This window comes from Pseudochaenichthys georgianus, chromosome 22 (genome assembly GCF_902827115.2).
Source record: "Pseudochaenichthys georgianus chromosome 22, fPseGeo1.2, whole genome shotgun sequence".
NCBI classification, from domain to species: domain Eukaryota; kingdom Metazoa; phylum Chordata; class Actinopteri; order Perciformes; family Channichthyidae; genus Pseudochaenichthys; species Pseudochaenichthys georgianus.
This window is the reverse complement of record NC_047524.1, coordinates 12,600,119-12,620,138: the sequence shown is the minus strand read 5'-3', so window position 1 is coordinate 12,620,138 and position 20,020 is coordinate 12,600,119. Positions and strand designations below refer to the sequence as shown.

Here is a 20,020-nt window from a genome sequence, read left to right as displayed (position 1 = left end):
GTCTTTTGCCATTTCCTAAATCTTTGTGAACATTTCTTGATAATTTTATTGATTGTAAGGGTTTAGAAAGCTGGTAACAGGAATTGTTATGAAAATTGCCAGACTCACAGATGTGTAGGTGATTTTGGCATTGAATTTGCCCTAAATATTTCTTCAAACTACCTTGAATACTTATGTGACAGTTTTCACACCAACACAGACATAGATATCACTTTAATTGTTTAATTTTAAACAGAAAGATGTGTATGTGTTAGTATAAGCTTGGTTACTTACCTGTTGAATATCAAAGAGGCAGCAGAAGACGTCTCCTTCAAGGCTCTCCAACATTTACCCTGATTTTTTTTTAACTTTATTCTTTGGTCTTTTGAAGCTTTATTGTTTCATCTTTTTTTAAATTGTTTTAACGTTAATTACCACTAGCCAGCAAAAATACAAAGAAGGACCGCAGTACTGCAAAAGGCAGAAGCTATTTATGTAAATTATAATTTGGCTTCACAATTTCCCTGTTGGTCCTTTAAGACAATAATGTCAGTTGAACTTTTAATAAGTACAGTATAAACAACTGCAGGGGAAATACACACAAACCAGCACATTGTATTTTAAGGCTTGTTCTCCAGATACTGAATAAAGATCACAGGCATCTGTCTGCACTTCACTGATCTGTTGTTGGCAGGATTTTGGAAGAACCGGCAATGTTTTAAAGATGTATTTTCTTTAGTTGTCTGGTTGTCTTTCTGTGATGCTTTAAGCCGTCAGTGTGAAAACGACATGTCATACCAAAGCAGGGAGAACAAAAAGGTACAGAGAAAAGTGATGTGTCTGCACAATGTGGATTGAAAAACACTTCTGATTAGAAAAAGGCCTTAAGAGATCTTTTTAAGAACATGATGATGAAGTTCCTAGCTTTTTTGGAAGTAGAAAAACTGATTATAAAAGCATTCAGATAGTGAGTGTGTGTGTGTGTGTGTGTGTGTGTGTGTGTGTGTGTGTGTGTGTGTGTGTGTGTGTGTGTGTGTGTGTGTGTGTGTGTGTGTGTGTGTGTGTGTTTCGCCCAGACTGCTTTAACACCGCCTACCACTGCAGACATATCTCTCACGCAAGTAACTTTCTTTTATCTCAAGCAGTGTCTATCCCAGATTTTCAGTTGAATCAATGCAAACAAAATGCCAAAGATGCAAAACAATCGTATTGCTTACAAAACATTTACACAAAAGATCAGTTCAAATCAATGACAATAAAGATGTGGGTGGTTTTGAATTGTTTTCAGAGCATCGTAAGACAACAAATAAACCGTTTTCAAAGCGTCAGTAGATCTGCTGACTCCAAGATCTTATCATTTTATGCCAAGGGATTATAGGAGATAAAGTCGCGGATGCTAGTCTTCTCTTGGCCTACTTTAGTCCATATTTACTTGTTCATTCTCAGTCTTTACTGCCAGACCTTGATCTCTCCGGCCCAGTCGCAGGTGGCTGCAGTCGCCGGCAGAACGGGATGCTGGGCAACGCACAGGCAGGGCTGGCTGTGGGCGCGGAGAGTGTGCAGCATGTGAGCGTTGTGGTAATCGTAGAAGTGGGCGGAGCCAGTGGAGCTTCCTGAGGCCAGGATACTTCCATCCAGAGAAAACTCACACTGCACTGCATATCCCTCCACCTGCAACAAGAATATATGAGTCAATCACGCTGCAATAAACTTCCTCAAAGAGGCATTTTACCGTCTGAGTAATTCCAGGTTCGGGATCCAGTTTCTAACACACTTGGGCAGCCTAAATGTTAGAATAGCGTGCATGTGTTCTTACAATACACAGCTTAAAGCCAACAATGACAATAGTTAAAGAGTAGGATGACTCAAAATGGCCCTGACCATGAGATAAGGTATTATTAATAAGAAGGCAGGTTTTGTTTAGTTTTTCTGCTTCATTGAGTTTTATTTTCTCTCAATCTCTTATTTTTTGTTTATACTGAATACGTTGTGCTTGATCTTAATGGCACAAACATGATTCCATACGTCTTGGGCTTTTATTGAGATAGGTAAGAAGAGATGGGGTTTTGCTGTAGTATATAAATAAATGACCAAACATTTTGTTTTATTTATTAAGATATTTTATTATAGGCACAAGTGCTATTCTCTTCCTCTGCCGTATATATCGACTCCTCTTTAAAAGCGAGTTTGCAGGGAACCATTATAAACGCAGATGGTGTCATTATTCTGCAGCCATTAAATGATGCAATTGAAATATACCTCATAACGACACAAAAAAGGAAAAATGCTGTCTATTGCCAAGTTGAGTTATACCTAAAAACTTTACTTTATTTGTAGGTATTTATGTCACTAAAGTCTTAAGGCTCTAGTAACGTATTATAATAACGATAAAGGTTGTGTGATGCGCTGACAGGTTGCTTACACATTTACTCTTTTAGAAATGCTACAAAAGACTCTCTAATAAAGTACATAAGAAAGAAAGTGGGAAAAAGGTTCAGACATTAAATTACTTTGTGTTTTCTGAAATGTTCCATTTTCTTTCGGTTTGAAAGGTTGTGTTTTGCACCTCAGGGCCACCAACAAAAAAAACCTGGAATGTGAGATACCAATTTGTTTTCTGTCCATCTCTGGATTTGTCTTGAATCAATAAACCAGACGCCACGGAAGCAGCTCAACGTGCTCTCAGTAATATTTGCCAGCCATATTCTGCTCTGTTTGCCCGCCTCAGTGGAAATATTGCTTTGTACTTAGTGTGTTTGTTTTAGGAGAGGGGGGCTGAGGAGGAAACAGGGTATGGATCTACGCTGCATGTCGACTGTTTTGTGTCGGTTACCATGGGCGTTTCATCTGTGTGTGTATGGGTTTGTTTCAGTGACTTTGAACAGTTTGGTGTGCGTGTGTGAAGCTGCTGAAGTTGTTAGTGTGCGTGTTCATTCTGTATTGATGAGGCCCACCCCGAGGCCACAGTCGTTCCTGACCTTGTGTCCTTCGAATCGCCGCCTCTTGTTCATTCTGAAGGGCCGCTGGGAGGAGAACGCCGCCATGTAGTCCCCGTTAGTCTGGGCAACAAAGGACTCCTCGAGTGGGTGGAGAGCCAGGCTCGGGCACGTGAATCGCTCCTGGAGGCCAAATGCATGCAGGGAAAAAACAGAGAGTGAATGATTTCATTATTTTACCTTTTTGTTGCTGTTGCTAACCATGACGTTAGCTGCATGTCAACTATAACTTATATGAAAACATTTTATATTCAGAAGAGGAGTGGGAGGACAAATTAGTGTATACCCTGTATAATGCTGCAATTCATCCACTGAGGTCATATGAGGCCATGGCTTGTATTGGATTGTATGAATATGGTATATTACACTGTTACTATATCCACCCACGTTTCAATAGCAGTGTGAAGAATTTACACAATCCTGGAGACTTCCTCTACTATACAATACATGTTCAATTCAACTGCAGAAACACTGAGTTCAAGGACACACACACACACACACGCACACACACACACACACACACACACACACACACACACACACACACACACACACACACACACACACACACTATCTGAATGCTTTTATAGTCAGTTTTTCTACTTCCAAAAAAGCTAGGAACTTCATCATCATGTTCTTAAAAAGATCTCTTAAGGCCTTTTTCTAATCAGAAGTGTTTTTCAATCCACATTGTGCAGACACATCACTTTTCTCTGTACCTTTTTGTTCTCCCTGCTTTGGTATGACATGTCGTTTTCACACTGACAGCTTAAAGCATCACAGAAAGACAACCAGACAACTAAAGAAAATACATCTTTAAAACATTGCCGATTCTTCCAAAATCCTGCCAACAACAGATCAGTGAAGTGCAGACAGATGCCTGTGATCTTTATTCAGTATCTGGAGAACAAGACTTAAAATACAATGTGCTGGTTTGTGTGTATGTCCCCTGCAGTTGTTTATACTGTACTTATTAAAAGTTCAACTGACATTATTGTCTTAAAGGACCAACAGGGTAATTGTGAAGCCAAATTATAATTTACATAAATAACTTCTGCCGACTTCCTCTACTATACAATAAATGTTCAATTCAACTGCAGAAACACTGAGTTCAAGGACACACACACACACACACACACACACACACACACACACACACACACACACACACACACACACACACACACACACACACACACACACACACACACACACACACACACACACACACACACACACACACACACACACACACACACACACACACACACACACACACACACACACACACACACACAGGTTTATTCAGTAGAACACACACTTCCTTCAGCACTATGTAAATGTCAAAATATGCCAGCTCCACATGCCTCATCACAAACTTGTCAGGGAGTTCAAACTATTCAGAAATGCACCTTAACTGTGAAATATACTGAGGCTGTTAAATTCAAGCTGCTTCTTAGCCTTTTTAGCTGATGACTTTTGAAATCATGTGCCAATCAGAACAGGAACCCTTTTTTCTCTTAACACTTTATTTTGGAATTGTATTTGGAAAGTTTCTCCACAAATAGTTTGTAAAATTACAACAGCTTATTAGCTAACATTTAACAATTATACTGTTTTGCTTTGCCTGTACAGTATATGTTGAAAAGATTATGTCTGGAGTTTTTATGACAATTCATGAACATACATATAATCAGAACAACCTATGATCATTTATGTAGCAAGGGTTGTGTGATCAGTTCATATAAACACATAATTATATGTAGGTATTGTGGGGGAAACTTCTGTAGCAATGGAGAGTCAGGACTCAGAGAGGCACGAGGAGAGCTGGAGCTTTGGTGGCAAACACTGACGGTGTATTTGGAGTTACGGCCGGAGAATTGACAAGACAGGTGGTGTGTCACGAGTTGACACAGCGGTTGCCAAACCAATTCTGAAGAACTCTTTCTGCAGCTCGATGTTTTAACTAGTTCGGAGTGTAATAATCAACATTCTTCATCAGTGAGACCAAACAATTATGGACCCTGAATCTAACTAGAGCTCTCGTCCATAGAAAAGAATGTGCGCTAGGGAACCTTCGTCCCTGAACAGTAAACTACCTCATGGCGGCTTGTGCTCTGTCATAGACTGGCAACAACAATGCGCCCAAGCTGCTCCTCCTTAAGAGAGATAGCAGCAATACCCAAGGCCGTAGACCTATGCCATGGGAAAGGAGACAGTAAAGAGAGAACACGATGAACTGGGTCGAAGGTTGAATACCAAGCAAATTATTCCCTAACAAGTATGTTCATAAATTCTCACATTTACTCTATGTCTAACATATTGAATATCTACTGACAAATCAAAACAAACAAAAAAACCTCAATTGTTGAATCTTAACCAACAAGCTGTTGAAATGCTACAGATACTCTATACACTACTGTATGTAGGCAGAATATCAACATGGAGTGTAAACATGTTCCTCTTCCACATAGAGACTTCCTGACCTGGTAGATCTGGTTGGAGAGCCTGGCGGTGGTCTGGTAGTCCCAGGCGATGAGCGTGCGGTCGGCCGAGTCTCTGCTCACACAGTCAGAGCTCGATATGAAGTCCACACCACCTCTCAGAAACAGGATGTCCAAGGTCTGCTGGACCCCGGCTTTGTACACTTTCTCCACCTGGAAACACACATAAATATTAAACCTCATAGTAAAACATTCCATATATGATATAGCGGGAAGTGTCTCTGTTTGACACTTCTCAAACTTAAGTAGTTATTTAAACGACATTTTAATTTAGTTAGAATTGAGCCACCCACGAGGCTGTTTTAGCACAGTATACTTCTTGCTTTAATACACAATGTTAATGGCTCTCAGGAACAGGAAGGAGGGAAACATCTGGACCTCTGCGTTTAAGGCGGGATGACAAGATAATTACTTCAGTTCAGTCAGACAACTCACGTGTTCCTTTAACATGTTTATTAGAAGCAGCATATAGTTGAGTTTGGCGTCTAGGCTCGGGCATCATCACTCCATAGATATACATAGCACAATGAGTGATGATTAAATAACTAACCCCCGAGCCTACTGGGGAAGCTGGGGTGGTGGTGGGGCAGCAAGCAGCAGCGACGTAGAGGTAGCTGCAGCAATAGCAGCATGGAGAGAGATCTGGCAGGTTAAATAGAGCGGCATATTACGGAGACTCTGATTGGTTGGTTGTAGAGTGGCAAGGGGCGTTATGTATAAATGCAGCATAAGTGCTCGAGTTGACTGAACTAGCTCGCAGGCTTCGCCCCATTAGAGTTGTAAGCTGTGTTTGCCTAAAAACACTTGCACAATTACCTTGTTCTTATGCACACACACCAGCATGTAAGTTCATCACAGTGTTGCACTGAGGTTATAGTATAAACACAGGGAGTGAAGCCACCATCGGGCCGTCATAAAAGCATTTATATTTCATATTTACTAACCCTAACAAAAAAGCATCAAAATCAAGTGTTAAAGCGGCCCTTTCAGGTCAACTTGAATAAACTCACTCAACCATTTTCAGTTGATCTCAGTGAAAAATGCTGAAATGACATTAGTCTTTGTCTCAATGTGGAGGGACACAAATTGATCTGTGTGAAGGCCACAGCTTTCTTTTTTACAAATCAGATGACTTATCTTCAGAGGTGCTACACTATAAGGCACAATGTAACATTCAACTGTAGAATAGCTGCCTCTACTAGGATGGGTTAAATGCAGAGAACACATTTCACTGTGTGTGCTGTGGGCTCTGCATGTGTGACCATTAAAGAGGCTTTCATCCCTCCCAATCTATCTATCTATCTATCTATCTATCTATCTATCTATCTATCTATCCCTTAACTACAACTTAAACTGTTCTCCTTTGCTTTGTAACATGAACCACATTTTAATCAGTGAGGTTTAACAAACAACAGTAGAGCAGTTTGAGGCAGCCGGCTCGACCTCAGCAGTCCCATTGGAGGACTTCAGCCTAATAGTTTAATGTTGTGCCTGTGAGAATTGGACCTTTTATCTAGTTGGGTAATTTCAGCCCAAAGAAGGGATAACGCAGCCCAGGACTAAGACTGACAGGCAGCCCCGGATCTACAGCATTAACAAGACCGGTCTACGCTCACATCAACACACCAGCTGAAGCAATCCCTGCTCTATTTAATTAAAAAACCCTGCAGGGAAACGATTCAGCCGTAGGGAAAAAAGACATGTGAGCGTTCAGATTGTGAGGAGGTGAATAGTATTATCATATAAAACAGTCCATTAAGCGTAATAGAAAAGCAAGGCTGCAGCTTCATGGGAACAATTTATGAGTCGTAAATGAAATAAAAATGTGCTCTGAACAATTAGTGTGAGAACCTGCGGTGCTGCTTCGATGCATACGGCTTTACTGCCCTTTGAGTGAAGTGCATCATGGGTGCGCGGCCAAATAGACACCCTGTTTGTAGTGGTGTGTAACTGAGTGTGTAGGAGGGAGCGAATGTTCAAAGCCGACCTGCCTCAGATTTATAAGTTAAAAAAAAACGTATGTGAGGCGAAGTCAATAAAAATGATAATTCTACGATAGGGAGGTTAATAAGTTTGACCTTGCAGCTGCGGGAGTCCCAGGCCTTCACCATTGAACTGTAACCACCGCACAGGAACACGTGGGGGTCGCTGGGATGCAGGACGGCGCACATCACTTTGAACTGGTTGTCCAATTTCACCAGCTGCTGCCCTACAGACAGGAAGACATGAGAGAGAGAGAGAGAGAGAGAGAGAGAGAGAGAGAGAGAGAGAGAGAGAGAGAGAGAGAGAGAGAGAGAGAGAGAGAGAGAGAGAGAGAGAGAGAGAGAGAGAGAGAGAGAGAGAGAGAGAGAGAGAGAGAGAGAGAGAGAGAGAGAGAGAGAAAAGGTAGAGAGAAAACAAATCCATCATTTGTTGTCGCTCCAGCTCACTGGGTTTACATACTGTCAAAACAAAACATGAAGGAAACGGGAATAAAGCTCACATTTGCAACATGGCTCTCACAAACGTACATCCTAAAATATAGCATTAAAGATATGTTTGAGATCCATGAAACAAGGCTATTTTGACATTTCTACAATTTAAGTCTTGAATATAACGTATTTTATGTTGAATGGAAGCACTGCTTTGATATGTAATGCTAGAAAGGTGATGCTTCTATGTATTTCTTTGTTGTGAAATGACAAGACTAAACCAAATAAGAAAATCATTTAAATTACATTTCATTTGAGATGCAAATCCTCCTGAAACTTCTCTTTGGTGTATTAATTGAGCACGGTTCCCATTAGATTCTGTGCAGTAAACAGTGTGTGTAATTCAATGGTGCCGGCGCCTTTGCTTATAAACAGAGTGATTGGAAAACAAGCTCACTGATAAAAGATACAGTAAATCTGGATGTAAGTTGCTGCCAAAGAGAAAAGTGTTCCCAACTCAGTGTACCTTCTGAAATTCAGGAATAATTAATGTTACATTAAATGGCAAAACGTTTTCTGTGGTCATTTTAAGGCCAGCAGAGCTCAACAGGCTAAATTACACAAAGTGTGTTTTGATAACATACAACTATTAAGTTATCATCGGATGCCCCAGAGCAGTTTAACAAATCAATTGCCTGTCTCAATTGCACAGCTTTGGTGTGCAGGTTAGTATCTAAAAAGCTTAAATATAATCTAAACTAACAAAGACGTTCAGAAGAGAATTATGAAACACTGTTTTGGCTGGAGGCGGCTTTATCTAATATCAGTTTAAAAATGTCATATTTAGAAACAAAACAAAAACACTGAGGGGATTAAATATAATTAGGCCTGTCAGGGTGCGACCAAAAATACATTTCCTGGGAAAACGTTAAAAAAACAACTACACAAGGAACTTAAGCAGACTACAGTATAAGCTAGCTGCTCTGTCAAAGGCTATGCAAAGTGGAACAGCTCAGGGTTCACCGGCTCCTCATTAATTCAACAACAAAACCCCATCCAAACAGCCTTAGCCCCACAACAAAAACGCACTTCATTACACACTAGTCCTAGGAAGTTCTTTGTAGAAGGGGCAATGAGTCACAGCTCGTAAACTGCTGCAAACATTGACCTTTTTTCACTTAATGGCAGACTAGCTCGCTTTTAAATTCGACTGCATTGATCCAAAGTTTTAAAAAGGCAATTTTGTCAGGTTCAGACTTCCTGTTTAATTGGCTCAACCACAGAGATCTTTCATTGAGATTTAAAAATGATGTTTGGTAAGGCGATGACAAATCAACACTGTTCTTATAATAAATGGGGCATCGTCATGTTTTTAATTAAGCAAGATTAATTAGTTTGCTTTAGGGGGGAGATAAGGAAAGTCTGCAGTGATCTGTCCCTCCACTCATGATAGTTTACTTTAGTCCTAAAAAGATCTGTGATCATGCTGTGGAGTGACACACACAGCGGATAACTACAGAGCAGGGGACATTAGGAACGATTGGAGCCAGTGAGCAGTGGGAAGCTAGCATGAAATGGATATTATGCCTCATTAACGGCTCCACCAAAGCGGGGTGCTGCCACCGCTACATACACAAAGGTTAGAAAAACATTGCTGGGTTTTGACAGTCCAAATACATGTTTTGGTAAACAAGCCATATGTGTAACTGGTTTCAAATATGTACAGTGACCTCCAGCTACATTTAGGAGTTGTTGGAAATGAAAGCTTATATATGCTTTACTGGTCATGTGTTTAATTAGCACGCTCACATTGATAACCAAGCTTAAAAGGAGAGAACAACGTCTGCATAATGGATTTTTGTGAAAGCACAAGTGAGCAGCACTTATCGCTCATGTGAGGAGGGTTGCTGATGACACGAGGGTGGCAAATTATACTTAATATTTAAGATATTCACTTCAAGGGCAGAAGACCTTAATTGTCTGAAGGGAACAGGAAGAAAGTACCCTTGAGTATTAAAATGTATTCAAGTGTCAAGCTACTCCAAAAAAAAGATTGACTTCAAGAAACGCACGCCACTTGATGTCAGATGCTTTGAAATGACATAATCACATTAGCATATTCTATATATTTAAAAATAGACCAATGTTTCTATGTTTACAACATGTGCATCTGAGCAGGTTATAAATGAGACAGTCACCACAGTGAATAACAATCAAGTAGATAGTCCGAGCAGGTTACTACGGTAACTTTAAAGTAGGTCAAAATGCACATATGCTTGCCGGTGGCATTTGGAGTAAATGCTTCTGAGTGTGCTGCTGCATGCATTGTCTCCTGAGGAGCACTGCTTAAAGTTCCCGAGCGAATACCGCCTCAGTGTACGAGTTACCTCTTGAATGTGCGAAGGAGGCATCAAGAACATAATATGAAATTGTAAACAAAATGAAATACAGAAAAACTCCAAAATGATAACAATAATATGTAAACTTTATATTGGACCAGTCTCACGATTGCCATTATCTAGGTTATCATTATATAAAGGATAATGTTTTCTTATAATAAATATAAAATGTTACAAAGAAAATAGCCTGGAGCCACTGTTAGAAACATTACAATCTATTTATTTCTGAAATCAAAAGTATGTCTTTATATATCTTTATTGTTAAGTTCCTGCTGTGTAAATGTGTAAGACTAAAATATGTTTTTATTTATAAAAACAAAAGATGTACCTGAAGTAGCTGCAGCCAAAATGCTGTCCAACGTCTAAATATCAGGACAGATTTATAGTCTGGACAGGATTTAGTCATCAGTTATAGGATTGGCTTGGAGGTATACTGACATTTTGTATCAAACTATTTTCTGTGGGATGACCCAAAGTGTCAAACCCCATTGTGACTTATTATGTTGCCCTTGCTCCTCGGGCACAAGTACTTTTTATCTCATTCTCAACTAACGCATTGCAATGATGTGAAACTCCATCTCACAGATAAACTATTAATGAACGCTTCTGCTCATCGAAATATGATTCTGCTAAACCAAGGGGAGCTGGAAGGGCATCTCACTCGCTCACTCCAGCACTGGCAAAATCTTCATGTATATTTGTTTCATTTTTTTGAAAGCAAGGACACTCTCCTCTCTGCCAGTGCCTGAAGGCATCAGCACAGACAACTCAAGTTGTGCATACACATGAACTAACTGACATTTCAACCTGTGGCAGCCTGAGGGGAGATGAGCATATTTTCCCACACCGCCCTCTGCCAATCAGCTTTTCCAAGGACAGCCGAGGAAGCTCTGGACAACAGCTGCCACCTCAGACTAATGCCCTCCAGAAGAAATGCATTTGATTCCACTCCCCAACTCCTGCTTTTCTGAATGTATTCTGCCTTTTCTGATTTCTTTCTCTCGCATTCTTCCACTGCCCTCTCTTTCTCATTCCGCATTATGCCTCCTAACCTGCGCTCCCTCTTTATATCCTCCTCTCCCGCCTCTTTTGCTATTCAGCTGTGACAGCATGCCTGTGGCCTGCTGGGAGTGGATATAAAGATTCTACAAATTCAATTGGACACAGGAACAACTGCAAAGACAGCCAGAGAAAATGGGCCCACACACCATTCTGAATGCTTAGACTTCTTTTATATGTCTCTTATAAATACCAATTGGAGCAGCATTTGGAGTCTGTTGTAAAATACGGGTCAGGTGTCTTATAAAACCCCCTCATTAAAGAGCCTGCAGACGAAGAGAGCTCAATTGAACAGAATAGGCCCAGCTGTCTTCCTTGTTAGTAAAGTACTCAGCATTACTGTGAAGAGCTAAAGATCACATTCACCCTGATTACAGTCTGATGTGGCAAACACTCGGCTTCCTCAGCGTCCACTCACTACTTGTAGAATTAGTGTTATTTTTTTTTAAAAATATGAATCTGTAATGGTGCCAGGACCTTTTTATAGCCCTACGAGTGTGCCATTTGCATGATCTCCTGCAAAGATGGGAGCAAACAATGTCGTGTTAAGAACCACAGTCATTTGAAATGATGCAGCTTGGCCTCTATGCTATTTTCACTGCTCGAAAAATAATTGGTTCCAAAGTGTCAGTGCCGAGGTTGTTACGAGCACATAATAAAATGCACTACAATTGAGCAGAAACTAGGCAGGAATTCCCAACTCCCATGTTAATATGCAACTTAATTACATTTTCTTCATCTTGTGATGCCAAAAGAATTGCTGTGCAGAACCAGCACACTTCTTAAGCCTCACCTTCAAAAAGGAATTTGGTTTGTTGAATTTTGTAAACAAATAAATCATAAGAAAATAAAAAGGATTAGAAAATATCATAAAAAATGAGATTTTCCACATTATTGCCGAGAAAACTGATTATGTTTAGCTTGAAGAAGGCCCTATAAACAATGTGTGGAGGACGTGATGACACCTCAAATGTGTACAACTTAATCCACCATCCTCTTCCGGAAGATTCTGTAAAGGTCCCTTTCTTTTTTAATTTGGAAACAAATTCCCGTCTGCTAGTGCAGCCCTATCATTAATCCTAACCATATTCCCTCTCTTTTTCATCTTACTTTCATTTCATTTAAATGTAATTATAACTCATCTGGAAAATGTCCATAAATAAAGTAGAATAATACAAACTAAGAACTACATACAAATAAAACAATATGTTTAACCTCAACAAGTTCAAAGTTGAAGTTTTGGCCATAAATGTGAGGACAGTTTAGCCCTTTTTTTTCACTTGAGGGTCTTTCATCTTTTTACTGATTCAGGTTGGAGGAGGTCATTACGTTTCTACATACAATAGTAAACAGTGACGATAACCAATTCCTTGACTATGGCCAAACGGAAAAAAAGAAAAAGTGGTGCAGGATTGTTGGGCGACGGCTCTTTGGATGTCTGACATCACTTCAAAGTTGTACGTTTGACCTCACTAGGACATCCCACGGTGCTGAGCAAGGCAGCGGTGTAAGACCAATGTTCTATTTATGGTGGTTGTTTGTGACGTTACAGCGTAAGGTCATGGTTGCTGCTCCTGCGGTGATGTATCCATTATTGATCCCCTTCCTGGAGCTGCCTGTGTGTTTACTGGGCTGGCCACGCTATTATCCCTCGGCTCTATTGACAGTATTGACAGACATGCTGCGAGGGGAAGTGCAAACGGCAGCAAGGCATCATAGCAATGTGTTGACCCTAGAGCTGTAGATGCTACAGGGGCTTTAAAACTACGAGGATCGTATGTTGGCTCATTGTGTTAAGCCCCTCCGAGTCTATGATACCACAGCCATTTAAATGTCGGGGAAAGGACGATGGGACAAATGGGGGGTTTTATTTCAGCTGTGTGGAAATTCATGATTTGTTACCAAATGATTGATCAGTTGTAAATGTCACCTTGAATGGTATGTATGGTCACCAAAGAAATAAGACGTAGGAAATCCAATGAGCCAGCAGATTTAGTTCAAGGTTAATTTTGTTAAAGGTTAATACAAATATTGGAAATGTACAGAAAGTAATAATGATCAATGTCTTTGTATATGTAGGTTTGTGTGTGATATGAAGAGAGGGAGAATAAAGCAAGAGCGATGCCTCATTTTAGGAAGGTGCAGACATAAGTTTCAATGTTACAGTTTCAATTCAACAACTTCATTCCTCCTCTCTAAATGAGACTACAGCTTCACGGCAGGTTTTCCAGAATACATTCTCAAATACCAGAAGGCAGCAATCCTTGAGTTACTTGGAGGAGTCTTTGCAATGGAATCATTTACTAACCTTAAATTTGGACTAGAACAAAAAAAATAAAAATTAGCAAGAGGTACAATGGCCAAGAAGTAGTTTTCCTACAATTCGAGCAATACGTTTAGAGACATTTGAATCCAAAAAGCAGCTCAAACTACATTTAAATTAAATAAATGTAAAGCTGACTGGCTCTGACTTCTTCAGTTTTTAAGAAAACACAAAAAGCTTCACCAAAGTTATTGCACTTTCCTGGCCTGTAGTCAAATGCAAAATCGTTGTTATGCGACATTGTGTTCATCAGAGCCTGGAGAAAGCTGTTGCTTCTCACCTGTCTCAACGTCTGTGATCACAGCCGTGTTGTCAAAGGATCCGGTGAGGAGGCGTCGTCCGCAGGGGGTCCAACAGGCATCCCGCACGGCTCCCGAATGGCAGGTGTAGACCCTCAGGCATCGCCCGCTCTCCGCGCCGTCCCACACCTGCCAGATATGAGCACATCGCATCAAGCCAAAGCCACAAACACACCGAGACTGCAGAAACACGGTCGCTGGAGGGGAGAGTGTTCAGCTTGAAAAACAAAGTGCATATAGAACAACTTCAATTGGCGGGAAGTGATTGAAGAGTTTAACAAAATGGTCAAATCCAGTCATTTGTGCTCAGCCTAAGTTTGCTTGAAAAGGGTAATGTAGGTGTGCTAACAGGCTAAACGTTTGAACTGACACACACAGCTTTTCTTCAAACAAACGGGAGGAGGAATCCGCATGCTTTCGACGACGCTTCAAAGCACTGACAGTCAAATAGTCTCGCTTTTCTTTGGCAGCACCCACACCGAAGAAAAACAAACTGACATCTCTCTGCCATGCCTTTGCAGACGATGCATTGAAAGTGAAAGGGATATAATCGTTTCATTCCTGCCCTTAATTCTATTGTAATGACACAAAATGGATTGGATCGGTAAAGTGTGGCTGGATAAATTGGTAAAATATATAAACAAATCAGGCTTATTTGCTGGATTTAAAAGCAAGGACAACCTTACTAATGAATGAATCAAAGTAATGACCTTTGAGAGTGCCAGTAAATCAATTCCCTGCAGAGTGTAAAGGCTGTAATGGTTTGTATTAGAGGTTTCTCTGATTATAGTGAGAGCACAAGAGAAAAGCCCCCAGCTGCCATGTGTTAGTTGGGACTGCCAACTAACAAGGGTTGGAAATGTAATAGGATGTAAATAAATAGCAATAGTCCTTGAAAAGCAGACAGTGATTTATGAATAAGGGTTTAATCTACCAGGTTGTTGATTGTGACAGTCCTTGTTGTGGTGTTGTTGCACTGTACTTCAAAAAGATCACTTGTGATGCTGGTCACTATTGCAATGACATGCTTTTCTATCAGATGTACAGATTAAATATAGAGAGATATAGATTTTATGTCACATATGTCAACGGACAAAAGCTCCTCAGTGGTCCGGTCGCGTGCCCACTGAGCTATATGACACTAATGATGAAGTATGTTTTGCTTCCCCAGCATTGCCAGGGCCACAGAGGGACTTTAAAGATCTGTGGGGCCCAGCAGCCTCTCCCTGTGTTTCATTATTAACGCTGAATTCTCCATAAAGCATAATAAAGTAAAAAAACACAGAAGTTCTGTACTGGGACAGATGGGGGGTAACGAGATGGGGGAGGCTGACATATCCATCCAGCAGGCAGCTGTTTGACAAACAGAATGGCAGCGATGCCTTCAGGGCGGGAAAAAAGTGACAGAGAGACAGAGAGTAACACTTCTAATAGCAAGAAGCTTAATACTGGAGTGACGGCTCTATTAGGAATATTTCCGTTCATTGTCCACACAGGAGGCCACTTCTTTTATATGATCCTAGGTTTAGGGAAACACTTCCATCTCAAGATAACAGGAAATCGGTTAAACAACAACTGATGATAGCATCTTCAGTCACAAAAGCTTCAAAATGTTCAACTAAACATACTTATTTAGAACAAATCTGCATGTTGCTTAAGCCCGGACTCCAGTGAGTGACGGCATTAATGATTTCTCCAAAAATGCACCATACAATGCACACACAATTGCAACAATCCCATACAATGTGGGCACGGGTTGTAAATAAGCACTCATTCATTTGAATCCACTTTAATTTACCCGGCCACTTAACAGACACGCAGAGCGGATCCTGGTAAATGACTCTGTGTTATTAAAACTAAATTGGTATTCCTGTTATCAACTTAAAAACTGCTGCTTTACACCTGCCGTAGCCATGGTGACAACGGCTGCCAACTGGCTGGAGTAATGATAGTGTCTCGGAAGGTGGTGGCGAAGTCCATAGGGACTTGGCTTGGCAACTGGAAGGTCACCAGTTCCGGAAAGACCAAGTGCTACCGAGGTGTCCCTGAGCAAGGCACCGTTCCCTGCACTGCTCCCCGGGCGCCGTACATAATGGCAGCACACTGCTCCTAACACTAGGATGGGTCAAATGCAGAGAAACCGTTTTGTTACATAGTACCTGTACTACGTAATGACAATAAGTTCAATCTTCTTCTAAGGAACTGATACACAGGATGGGGGAAGACTAAAGGAGAGACTCTGTCTTCAGCCAAAGAGAGAGGTAAAGAATCAGTCAGTACTGAAGACATAATCAATAGAGCGGGCAGTATGTCAATAAGTAAGAAGTGTATGACAAGCTGCCTCAATACAAGAAGATGAACAATGCCACGTATGCCACGTATGTCATTTTCTAAACAGTGTTATTGTACTCTTACTGTAGCACTTTCAAAAGTTACAATGACATGCAATAGATGTCAAAGGAAATTGCAGTTATGGGTAATGCACCTTTTCCAGCAGGATACTATGCTGCCTCTGTCCAACTTTTCTAACAATTGATACATCACTCCGATTTTTTTTCAAGGAACAACTCCTTCTTCTAAATTTACATTTGTGTTAGGAGTTTCTTCTTCTGTCTTACATAACAGTATATGAATATCTTTAAAGACCCGTTTTAACATTCATATTTGTATTCTGTGCCTTTACCGAGACAATGTACATGCGTAAAAACCTTTATAAGTATGCGTTTGTAATCAGTTAAAACCAAAGCAAGGTGCTATTAATGAGAGTAAACATTTAAGTGTGAAACTCAAGTATTGTTGCTATGGTTACATGCAGTTTATTGTATTGCAGTTTGTATAGGCATATCATTTAATGAACACCTGCCAAATGATTTCTGTTGCCATAAAAACATCTACAATTATAACATGGTGGGGAAATGACAACTGCTTGTGACTGTGAAGAGGAGCACCTTCTTTTCTCTGCTCCAAACTCATTAATAAACACAATGAGAGTTTTCAATTGAAATATCTGCTTTCTTAAATATAATTTGTATTGTGTTTAAAATAATATCTCTTAGAGTTTTACAATTTTTACATTTAGCATCTTCTTAAATCAATGAATTATTGTATGTTTCTTCTTGTTTCATCATACATCATTTATTTTTCACCTCATAATCCTGCAATACGGAATCATTATTGCTTCCAGTTGAAGTATGCACTACCAGTTACTGTAAATGACTGTGTGTCCTCTCTGAAGTCGGGACAAACATTTGGAGAAAAAAAGAGACCTGTTGAAAATCCTCCACTGAAATCGAGCAAAATGACCCACGGATAAATGATAGTATTTCATATGCTCTCTATCTAATGGTGTCACAGAAAACAGCTGGTTGTCTGAGATAGAGGAAAAGAGACATCCTTGCATACAAACACACAAGTCTTATCCTCCCCTTACCTTCCCATCCCCACCATCTGCTCCAAACCTTCTTTCCAGGAGAAATAGAAGAGGTGGACTCCATACTGCTGCACTTGTATGATTATGCAAATGATCACATGCATATTCAAATCATTAATTATTCAGAGTCCTCTCAGGATATAGGTGGGGTTTGTAGTTTAGTGCTGGGATAGAAATATTTATCTGGCTGGCAAGCACCTGCATGATTTGACCTTTACAGTAGGGAAATGAAGGATTGTTTTCATGGTGTGAATGAAAAGGAGGAAGAGGAGAGGGAATTGGAAAAAGGGAAAGAGAGAGAGAGAGATAGGAAGCCCCAGGGGTCCTGACATACATTTAGCTGACAGTGACAGATATGATTCTGAAGACAGTGGTTTGTGGTACATTTATAAATTGAAGCAGAAGGACTGATATCTCTGTGCCAATTACACTGCATGTCAGGTAAGTGAGTATCTCCTTAGACCTCCTCTGTGAACTTGGCACCTTCCTGAAAGTATACTGATAAATGGGTTTTTGTGTTATAAAGAAATAACACTGGAAAGACAAGGGTTCCCTATCACTGTGTATGGAGTCGTCAACCTGAGCTAGAAGGACTATCGTATGATTCAATCTTGAATTACAAGATAGACCAAATACCTCAATATTACAATGATATTGTAGGGTTGACATTGGTGCTATCACCACATAGTTATCAAGTTAGATTGTTGATAGATAAGCATCAATATTGTGAAAAAAGTGATAAACAAACAACAGAGTGGTAAATTAAGAAGATAAGACGCATGCAATATTACGATATCAAAATCTAGGAATAAATCCATACGATATCAATATATTGCTTAGCCCTACAATTAGGGTTGAATACAAAGCCTACATTATAGCACGACAGAAGCATTGAATCCCTTCCCATCATCGTCATACTATAGGTTCAAGGGCTAAGTATCAATGATCCTCTGATCTGAATTCAATGAGTTTTATTTTAGCACATTACCTTGAAAGTCTTGTCCATGGAGGCAGACAACAGCAGATGGCTGAGCTGAGGCACAGGACACCACTGCACTGTGTTGACGGGCCCCTGGTGGCCCCCCAGCCTCATCAGGAGCCTACGCGGTACCCCTGCAGCACCAGCCTTGTGGGCGAGATACGGCTTTACTCTGGGCGACACTTCTGAAAGAATTTGGCTTTCCCTGGTCTGATTCCCTGAGGCTTGTACTCCTGGGTGTTTTTGGTCCGTTATCTCCACCGAGGGGCCCAGTCTCTGTCTCTTGGGGATGTACGGTCTCACACCAGGCTGGACAGTGTGATGTCTTTTTGCTGAGTTCAACCCATCGCTAAAACTTTGTGGCATATGAGGAAGAGTCTGCATTGGTGAGATAATTCTCGGAGACACAGGTAAACTCAGAGGAGCAGCAGTATCTCTAAAATGTTGTTCTGGTGCCGTCCTGTCACTGCAATATTTTCCATCCCAACTCTGAGGTTGTGAATGTGGGTGTAGGGAAGACATGCTTCTTTCCGAGGCATTTTCATGATAGTCCAACACTGAACTGTCAGGGTCAAGTGTGAAACTGTGAGGGCACGGTGTTATCTTTGGGGAATGACACATCTTGACATCTTGGTTTTGTTTAAAAGATCCAGTTTGGAGAGAAGCTGTGAATCCCTCCTCTGTTCGATCATGATCATCATCTTCAGACTCTGAATCCTCGTAGGCCACTAATGATGACATGTTCACATGAGGACAACCTGTGTGAAAATAACCCAGAGGGGAAAAAGGGAAAACAGATGAGATGTCAATCCATTGGAGGCCCAAGGGTGACATCTAGTGGTTGCTTGTATTGCTCCCCTGTTACTTTTAGATGTGTTACAGCCATATGTAAACAACAGCAACCCTGATCCAGATCCAGATCCTTTTAGGGAGGTCCATCATTTCAATTTGTGCATTTTAGCCTTTAGTTTAGCTTTCGTCACATGTTTGAGGTCCTTCCATCAGTCAACACAAAGCCAACACTTAGTAATGCTAGCTAAATTCAGAAACCTTGGATAGAACAAATCACCTATATATAATTCCTTACGTTAGTTAAGAAACACAAGGTACATTAAAGACAGGACGCCGTCGTATTACGTTGATATTACGAAAACGCAATTGTTACATTCTAAAGTTAGATTATGTGTTGATTTATATACAGTCTATGGTTGAATGCCATGGAGCAAAATTAGCTAATGTTGGACGTTTGCATTTATGACTAAAAGTCTAATAAAGCTTACAAAGTAGAGCTAACGCTACCCGATTCATCTGCATTAAATTGTCGTACCTGAAACTTGGTTGAACAAGTAATATCCGACTTCTGAGCGTTAAATCAGTCATACATCAGGTTCAACATCCCGCAAAATCAGTAGAGATTATGCAGTTTCAGATTAAAACAAATATCTCGATTTGTCCACTCGTGTAACACTACGCGCACGTTTGTATGCTTTTATTTTGAAAGCATCCGGTAGAGGCAGACCAGAAGTGGTTGTCACACTGATACTAGTCCTACGATGTATACGTATTTACAATTAGTTTAACTTGAGGATTTTCAATTAATTTAACATGAACACAAATTAAACACTTCTGCATATTACATTT

At 40.4% G+C, this 20,020-nt stretch overlaps 1 protein-coding gene across 1 annotated transcript; it reads right to left on the bottom strand.

The window, feature by feature from the left end:
• Window positions 1–1,095: 1,095 nt before the first annotated feature.
• wdr25 (WD repeat domain 25) lies at window positions 1,096–19,794 on the bottom strand. The gene is made up of 7 exons (XM_034111677.1): window positions 19,707–19,794; window positions 18,389–19,137; window positions 13,952–14,099; window positions 7,558–7,688; window positions 5,462–5,632; window positions 2,958–3,098; window positions 1,096–1,650 (listed from the first exon to the last, which is right to left on the bottom strand). The coding sequence occupies exons 2-7, from the start codon at window positions 19,118–19,120 to the stop codon at window positions 1,429–1,431; spliced, it is 1,545 nt and encodes a 514-aa protein (XP_033967568.1). The 5' UTR covers window positions 19,121–19,137; window positions 19,707–19,794; the 3' UTR covers window positions 1,096–1,428.
• Between the last annotated feature and the right edge of the window lie 226 nt (window positions 19,795–20,020).